The 9,628-nt window shown below is 37.0% G+C and overlaps 1 protein-coding gene across 1 annotated transcript; it reads right to left on the reverse strand.

Annotated features, from left to right (window-relative positions):
- Positions 1-5,514: 5,514 nt before the first annotated feature.
- LOC25479851 (trifunctional UDP-glucose 4,6-dehydratase/UDP-4-keto-6-deoxy-D-glucose 3,5-epimerase/UDP-4-keto-L-rhamnose-reductase RHM1) lies at positions 5,515-8,735 on the reverse strand. The gene is made up of 3 exons (XM_024774703.2): positions 8,586-8,735; positions 6,456-8,029; positions 5,515-6,365 (listed from the first exon to the last, which is right to left on the reverse strand). The coding sequence occupies exons 2-3, from the start codon at positions 8,016-8,018 to the stop codon at positions 5,922-5,924; spliced, it is 2,007 nt and encodes a 668-aa protein (XP_024630471.1). The 5' UTR covers positions 8,019-8,029; positions 8,586-8,735; the 3' UTR covers positions 5,515-5,921.
- Positions 8,736-9,628: the final 893 nt, after the last annotated feature.

Below are 9,628 nucleotides of genomic sequence, written 5' to 3' on the forward strand. Positions count from 1 at the left end.
TCTAGGAGATCTTTTACAACTTTTTCTGCAGCCTCTGATTTTTCAGGAGACTGCTTCCTACGTCGCTGGGCTACAACGTTTACACCTGAATCTACTGTCAGCTGGTGACAAGCGACGTTGGGGTTGATTCCGGGCATATCGGCTGCGCTCCAGGTGAGAAGGTCTGCATTCTCCCTGAGGCAGACGACCAGTTGTGCCTTGACCAGCTCAGGAAGACCTTGCCGATCTTGAAGTTCTTCGAGGGGCCATCTTCGAAGGGGACTAACTCGAATTTACCGTCTGGAATAGGTCTAAGAAGTTTCCCGTTGAGCGGATCCTTCTTTTCCTTGTTTTACTCCTTTAGGTCTTCTTTGGTGACCCTGGGGTCAAGTTCGACCAAGTTGGCATCTAGAGTACCCGCAACAGCTTTCCCTTTGTCCTCAGTAGGTTTTCTGGTTGGGAAACCGAGTTCTAGGATTTGTTGGCTTGGAGGAAACATCTTCGCGCAGCTTCGATGTCCCCGTTGAGAGAGGCGATGACACCTTCTTTTGCATGGTATTTCAACTTCAGATGAGCGGTTGAACATGCGGCGCCCTGTTGGGCGAGTCCGGTTCTCCCTATAATGCAATTATAGAGAGAAGGGCAGTCGATCACCAGGAATGGGATCTTTATTGTCGTCTTGACCTCCATTTCGCCGAAAGTGACCAGCAACTCTACGTATCCCCAAGGTTGAGTGTACGATCCGTTGAAGCCATAGAGTTCATTTCCAACATATGGGGAAAGGTTTTTCTCCGTAAGCTGAAGTGTTTTGAACAGGCTGGTGACTCGCCAGACATCTACGTTGGCCATCGATGCTTGCGCGAGCAAAGGAATGGCATAATTTGAAGCTCCACCAGGTAGTTCGGAGTCGTAGAACGCGAAAGGTGGTCTTCCTCCGTGGTTGGAGGGGACTAGCAAGTTGACGCTCATGAGCTCTTCGAATTTCCTCTTCATGCTTCCCATGGAGATGTCCAGCGTTCCTCCTATGATGACGTTGGCAGAGGGGAACTGCACCTAGCTGCATGAGTAGCGGGTGATTTCTATATCTTCAGGGAAATCACCCAGTTGTTCCACAGACATGGCAACTGTCTTGCCAGGCTCGGAGCCATCACCGACAAGCTCGATGGTTTTTCTTTCTGCCTCCGGGTTCTTGATGAACTGTTTGAGGCGTCCTCGTTGGATGAGGAGCTCAATAGCATCCTTTAGATGGATGCAGTCGTCGGTGACGTGCCCGTGGCACTTGTGGAATCGACAATATTTTGTTTTGTCGACTCCCTTCCTCTCTTGAGACAGAGCCTTGGGTGGCTTGACGCCAGCTTCTGTTAGGCCGGCTACTGCGATCTCATCGAGGATCTTTTCCCTGGACATGGCCAGGGGTGTGTACTTGATGAAGTGACTGTTAGGTCGTTTGCCTTCCCTAGTCACTTTGCCTTCCCTCTTTTTCTCATGGAAGGGATTTTTGGAGGATTCAGCAGCAGGCTCCTCCTTCCTGGATTTGTTGAGGTTGTCCGCGTACAGCTCCTCCTCGTATGCGATGAAGATCTTGGCAATAAAACATGGTTATTTAAAAGTTAATTTTATACTCTAAATTATAAAATCAACATCAAAATATTTAAATTTAATTATCATTGACATTTAAATTATAAATAAATGAATTTATTTATCATAAAAATATTTATTTATTTTAAAATAGATTATAAAGGGTAGTGCATATTTAATTATTAAGGGAGGGGGTTGTAATTCAAGCATCTTATAAGTGAGTGGAGTATAAATTTTACTTTTTAAGGCAGGGGAGTGTATATTTTAACATAAGATGAGAGTAGAGTGTAATTCAAGCTTCTCTTAGGAGAGGGGAGTGTAATTTACTCTAAAAAAAAATACATTCTTCAACAAAAAGTAAATAAAAACATATATATTTTTCTTTTTGGATATTCAAAAACCGGTCCAAAATAAACCAAATATATTTGGATTGGATTGGTTCAAAATTTTTTAGAATAGTCATCAAAACTAAATGATTATTATTTTGAATTGTATGATTTTTTGCCTCAAAAGCAATCCAAACTGCATCGTAAACATCTCAAGTAATTATTATGCATTTGTGAATGGTAACTTAAAAAAAAATATCATGTGATTTGTATCGGTGTATTTTTTTTCTTTCTCTTGTGCTTAAAATGAGTTTATTAATATTTTTTTTGTGCTATTTCAGGAATGAATAAATTAATCTCGTGTATAGCGTGAGGCATCGTGAGGCTCGCGGATGTAAATTAAATAAGCCTCGCGTGCTTGGCGTGGTACTCGTAAGATGAATAAAAAAATCCTGATAGTTTACAAAATTTGGATTTTGAATAAATTATTTAATAAAATTTTTTTTTTTTTTTGACAAGTTAATAAAATATTTGTTAAAAGTCTCATTTGTACAAAATATGATATGATATAAACATGTATTTATAAGTGACACCACTTGTAAATCACTCTCTCAATCTCATTTTAAATGATCTAATTTAAAATATGTACTATTCACATAATATACTATAATCATATTTTTTTTACTCGTATAGAAGCACAAATTGTAGCATATAAGATGTTGGATTTGTCTCGATGAAATTTGCAAAATATTAAACTTTCATGATTTTTTTCTAATAGATTATTAGAGATATTTAAGATCAAAATTGTACATTAATATGCGTAACCAAGTCTATTGTGTCACATAATATGAGACGGATGGAGTAATTTTGTAAGATGAGTCTAAAACTCTAGAAGTATTACTAGCGGTGAGATGTGTTTGGATCCTCTTAATTTCTTTGAAAACTGACATATTTAAAGTATTGGTTATGGAAACTAAAAGAAATTTCAAGTTGAAAATGTCACTTTTTAAGCTTTTTTGAAGTTGACTCCACAACAACTAATGTAAATATTATTCTATATTTGATTCTTTAATTAGTGTCCTAGGAGATCTCGTTAGCATTTTTCTTAAAATTTTGGTGTATTAATACCTTTTTAATATCTCAACTTTGAAATTAATGTATATATGTAACATTTATTAACTCTAAAACAAAACGGTGAATGAGTAGTGGTGGAAATGAGCTAGGTCAGGCTTTGTAAGACTTAAGCCGGACCTATTTAAAAAATTATAGGTCTGAATCTGACCTATTACCTGTCATAGGCTCATTTTTAAGGCATGGACTGGCTTTTTAAAAAGTCCGATGAAGCCTGAAAGCCTATTTAAAAGCCTATTTTACACTAAGGTCTAACAACACCTATAAACCTACTATTAAATAGGCCAAAACTTATGAAAGCCTAAATAATGAAATCTTACGAATGTATAATCACCCCAATATACCTTTACTAAATAACCAAATCATATGAAGACTTGAGTTTATGAAAAAAAACTTAAACAATATACTAATGGAAGATACATTATATGTAAAAAACTTAATAGGGCGGCCTGGCGGATTTAATAGGCTTTTGTGTAAGCCTGACATATTTAACTAAATAAATTTTATAAAAAGCTTGAGCCTGACCTTTTTATTAAACAAGCTGGGCCAAGCTAGACTTTAAATAGGGTAAACCGTAGGTCCCTGTCGGATGACCTAATTTGTTTCCACTCCTATGAATGAGTTTAAAAACTATAAAAATAAGCAGCTCCGGTGCTTTTGAAAAATGAATAGCATACTATCCCTCTATTTTGATCACAAAAATTTGGTGTAGTTAAGGGTCATTGATATTTTTCTTTATGAGCTTCTTTTGATATCTAATTCAACTAACTTCATAACTTAACTATTTACATGTACGTATATTAGTATACATTTCTTCATCCAAAAAATATTGGTATACATTTAGATTTATCAATGAAATTATTTAAAATATTTTCATTTTTAAATCATTTTAAAATTAAGTCTAATAATCTTATCAAATACTTAATTACATTTTTGAAGATAACAAATAATAATATTTTTTTAAGAAGCTAAAATGATATTAAAATATCAAAGAGCCGAATGCCCCACAAGGAGTGCCGGGAAGACAATGCTAGAGTCAAATGATTACAATGTCAACAATAAAACAAAACAAACAAACAAGAGAAAGGAATGAATGTACATACTAAGTAATAGCCTCTAAGCACATAATTAGGTTAAGCCACCAAGAATGATAATCGAAAGCATAAGTAATAAATTTCCCTTTCAACCACAAAAATGTTAGTAACTTAATTTTGTCGAGCAATTGAGCCAAGGAATGCTCCTTGTGCTTGAAAATTCTACCATTTCTTTTGTTCCAAATTACTTAAGCGCAAGCGAACCAAAAGAGATTCATTGTCGATCTATGGTGTTTGGAAGATTCTCTTAAATGTTCAAGTTTATTAAGTTGATCAAACATGTGAAATGGATTCACCGTGTTGTAACCTCACCAATGCGAAACCAGAGACCAGATTGTTCCAAAGAAATTACAATGCATGAATAAATGATTAATATCCTCAATATAGCCACACACACAAAGTTGCTGATTATTTTGAAGAATACCCCCCACGATAAGTTCTCACAAGTAGGAATGTGATTCTAGATAAGTCGCCAAGCAAAGAGACTTGGGAGGTTGTGTATTAACCAAGGAAATATCCTTGGACCCCACCAAGCAGTCCTCAATATACCCAACCACGTGTCTGCCACGTGGCGGGATGACCTGGTCCCACCATATTAACGAGGACTCAAGAACAACTGAATGGGTTTAGCAAGCGGCCCCTTTATCCACCAACCCGGGTCTTTAGGCCCAACTCCACTCAAATTCCATCCCTACCCCAGATGACGTGTACCAGGAACTAAGGCGCAAAAGGCGGATGATGGGTCGGTAAAGAGAGGAGCGTACAATGGAGCATTCCGGTTCTTTCTAGCATCCCCCCTATAAATATAGGATGCTGCTGCAGGAATATGGAGGACCTAAACATATTACCATTTGCTCTGATCCTAGCAAGGCATTTCACTATTATGGGTGTCTTCTAGCAAAACTCATTTATTAATGAGGAGCGTTATTTGAACAACCATTTTATGGGACAACTTGTGGGACAACCAAAATATACAAAGAAATGTGAGTCTAGGCACAAAAATCAAAGCAATGGAGAGAGAAAATGAAAATATGATGTGAGTATGAGAAAGAATGTTATCATAAAAGCTGTCACAAAATGAATGTTCAAATATCATTTCTCTTTATTAATTAGGAGAATGTTAAAAAGTACCCCCGAGGCATTGGTTAAGCACCAAAAGAAGTAAGTTTTTATTAAAGAGTAATGTAATTATTATTTGATAAAAAGTGACGGTTTATATTTCCAACACAAAAGTTATATTTATAGATTCCTTAATCAGTGTCCCGGGAGTACTGATTAACAAGACCCTGTTAATTAACTAGTGGTATTGCTCACTTTACGCTCTAAAGTCTAAAGTCTAAAGTGAGTTGTTCAAGCTGGATCCATAAAGAAACACATGCTTTCTGTTTAACATCCAAATACAGATATGAAATTAACATTTCTTTTAGTTTAAGAAAATGATAAATAATTTCTCTTATTACAAGATCTTCACTATGATGTATTACAGAAGTACATCTCAATAATAACGTCAAATTATAAAACATCTCTTATTTCAATTTTTCATTCTAGATGAGCAATAAAAGAATACAAGCCTTACAAAGATGAAAAAAAAGGTTGCTCATCACAAGCTTTCATAACAAGACATCTATCTTAGGCTGCAAGTACCAGACAACACTAAGAAATTGAAATTAATAATTATGGAAAATTACCTAATAATTATGCAATTGTAATACTAGCCACACTCTACACAGTAACTGAGTGGAAATAACAGTGGATGATGTGTTATCTATGTAGCTCGAACACATTTACCTCCATATCTAAAACACAAATCTGCTTATTTCTTCTTGTTTGGCACGAAGACATACTTGATAAGTGATTCTTTGATGGAAAGCAATTCTGGGAATTCTTTCTTTAATTTGGCACCATCCATCTCATTGTTGCTTCGAGCAGCGACAATCACCTTGGCTTGCTCTTCAAGCGTGAAATTCTGCCACTTGAAACTGGGGTCAATGTAATCCCTATACATCTCAAGGATCTCATTGTGGCTCACAGCACCAGGGTTAGTGAAGTTCCAGATTCCACTCAAGTTTCTCTTTGCCATCTCGATTGAAATAGGTAGAAGTTCATCCAATACTGTCATGCTGTTTGGAATGTTGACAACTTTGTTATAACGAGAAATCTTTGTGATGAAATTGCGTGGGTTGCTCAGATCAGATGAAATCGGCATACGAACCCTAAGGGTGCATACATTGTCATATTCTCTCAAGAGTTCCTCAACCTGATCAAAATTCAATTAAAAGTTACTGTTTGGAAAAAAATTCATAATGCAAAGGTGATAAATAAGATCGTTCTATTTAAGGAAACTTACCATAGCTTTTGTTTTGGAATAGAAAGATCCCATGAAATTGGGCTTGTCTTCCTCCTTAAAACCAATGCCGGAGCCTTCTGGATGTGCTGCATCGTACTCAAATATGCAGCCAGTAGCATAATTTATCATCAAGATCCCGTGCTCTCTGCACACATCAGCCAATGTTAAAGTGCCAGCAACATTAGCGCGGATGGTTTCTGTTTTATGAGTTTCGCACCAATCAACATTGGGTCTTCCGGTGACACCTGCAGCATTAAAAACATGGGTTGGCTTCACATTCTGAATATCAGAAATGAGCGATGCACGATCTTCTAGACGACCCTTTGCATATTCATATGGAATTCCTTGCTTTTCACACAATTTCCCCAGCAAACCTCCAATCCACCCTGTCCTACCAAACAGCAAGAACTTGAAAGGATGTTTCTGCGGAGTGGCAGTGTTCTTGGTTGATGGGACCACCATACGAGTATTAGATGAATTGACTGATGCGGGATTTTCGCCTTCGGATCCTTCAAAATGTCTCTCCATTCCACCAGGCATCATCAACATCCTCGGATGAGGAAGCAATGCACCACTGACATCCCCCCACCAATCAGGATTTTTGGTATACCATTCTATGGTTTTCTTCAGTCCTTCATCCCATGTGGTCCTCTCTGCCCAACCGAGGTTTTTCAGCTTCTGATCATCGAGAAAATATCTCTGGTCATTAAACGGCCTGTTCTCAACAAATTTAATGTTAGCTTCTGGATCAATCGAGAAAAGTCTGCATATATCCTTGGCTACGTCAATAACTCCCCTTTCCTTCTTTGTCCCGATATTGTAAACATGGCCAACCTCTCCCTTGTGAAGAACAACTTCAAATGCCTCAGCAACATCTTCACAATACAAATAACTCCTCACATTAGAACCATCCCCATGAATCGGAAGAGTCTTTCCTTGCATAGCCAGAAGGATGAACTTTGGAATCAACTTCTCGGGAAACTGATTTGGCCCATAAACATTGTTTCCACGTGTTGTGATAACAGGTAATCCGTATGACCTACCATATGCCATGACAAGCATTTCCGCTCCTGCTTTTGTTGCAGAGTACGGGTTTGTGGGAAGAAGTTGAGAAGCCTCATGGTTTCCAACAACAGCATCTTCATCGGTCTCCCCATAGACCTCATCGGTACTGACATGAATGAACCTTCTGATCTGGCCAGTAACCTTGCAGGCTTCTAATAAGACATGAGTTCCGTATATGTTGTTCTTGGTAAACTCAAAGCTATTACCAAATGAGTTGTCGACATGAGTTTGAGCAGCAAAGTGCATTATCGTGTCAATCGACTCGGTAATAAGCAAGTAGTTGACAAGATCAGCACTACCGATATCCCCCTTGACAAACTTAAAGTTGGGAGATGCTTTCGAAGGAAGGAGATTCTTTAAATTAGAACAATAATCTAGTTTATCAAGCACAACAATTTTGTACTCGGGATGACTTCGGACAAGCCGGTTGGCAACATGAGATGCAATAAATCCAGCTGCCCCAGTAATGAGGATATTCTTCGGTGTATACGAAGCCATGTCAGGCTTACCTATGTTTAATAAAAATCACAATCAAACACGAATCACAATATATATCAATCAATTAAAACCACAAACATAACCATACTACAGAAGCAATACTAAGAAGCAATCAAAGCACAATGACTAGGCATATTTGAATCTAATTGGAGGAGTTAGCAAGAGATCTTATTTTCAAACTTTCACGCTACGAGCGCTACGCAACGAAAGCTGAAGATAACTCCAAGAGAAATAAAACATTACAATAATACACAAGATTATATTATTAAAATTCAACCCCAAATCAGAGAATTATACAGCATCCTCAAAATCACATATTAAAAAGCATAAGTAAAAGAAGCTTATAATATAATAATTAAATGAACACAGATCTAATTTATAAAGTAGAAAAGCAGGTATGAAATGCTGACGTGGTGATCATGAATCCGTTTCACAAATCATGTAATAGATCCGTAAAAAAGAAGCAATACATGGATCACAAAAAAACAAGAAAAACGTAAATGAGCCAAATCAGGATCATAACATATCATGGAAAGTGAAAAGGAAAAAGAGTGTTGAAAAACTTACAAAATGGTGATGAATGAGATAGAGAGAGAGAGAGAGAGAGAGATTTGGGTGTGAGTGAGTCTCCTACCTTGAAGAAGAAAAGAAAATGGTGAAGCTATGAAATCGTACAATGTATATATGTAGAAAAAACGAGACAGTTAAGGGGAACCAGGGGATGGCGTAAATTACATAAACACCCTCGCAATTTAACTCAATTACGCCTCTCTGTCCGTATCGGGTAGTATTTATTGATTTTGTGATTCATTACCGGTGGATTTAATAATGATTGGTAATGTGTGTATTAATTAATTCGCACCATACTATTTTTTATTTTTTTACAAAGAATTTGCACCATACTTATACGGTCATAGGATAGGATTTGATGCCATGGATTATTGAGAATGGGATGATGGAAAATTAGGCTACTTTTTTTTTTACAAGAAAATTAGGCTACTTTTGATTGCTTTCTTAATATATTTTTTTTTAAGTATTTGTGTAATTTTTTATGTTATTTTTTGCAAGAAAATTTTGCTACATTTTATTAAAAAATTAAAAGATTATTACTTACTGATTTGTTCGGTGAGGAACCGATGGAGACAACAGTGGCAGAAAGTGCTCCGGTACGGTGGCGATGAGTCTTCACGGTGAAACGAAATGTTCCTGCAGACACTTTAGCACTCCAACACTCAAGTCAGTATAGGGAATAAGAAGGAGTGTGTACAAAGTGTAGAAAAAATGAATCATACCTTCGGGTTGAAGCTAAGTCACCCTTATATAGGTGTGTGTGAGAATAACCGCTTTTGTGACATGCAGCGCTTGATTTAAAGGCAGTTAGAGGACATGTGTATGGTGTCCAATGCACAGGGTGTGCTCCAGTGGGGTAAGGTGCAATGATGTTGGCGCATTCTGTAACACCCCGTTACCCAAAAGCAATTAAATAATTAAACATACATCAGAGTAAATCCCAAACGGGCATGTCACACTACATTTTTAAATTTTCTTAAATAGAATATAGAACTATTTAATTAAATCTCAATAATCTGTAGCGGAATAATTGCATTAAA

Source organism: Medicago truncatula, chromosome 8 (assembly GCF_003473485.1).
Source record: "Medicago truncatula cultivar Jemalong A17 chromosome 8, MtrunA17r5.0-ANR, whole genome shotgun sequence".
In the NCBI taxonomy this organism is placed as follows: Eukaryota; Viridiplantae; Streptophyta; class Magnoliopsida; order Fabales; family Fabaceae; genus Medicago; species Medicago truncatula.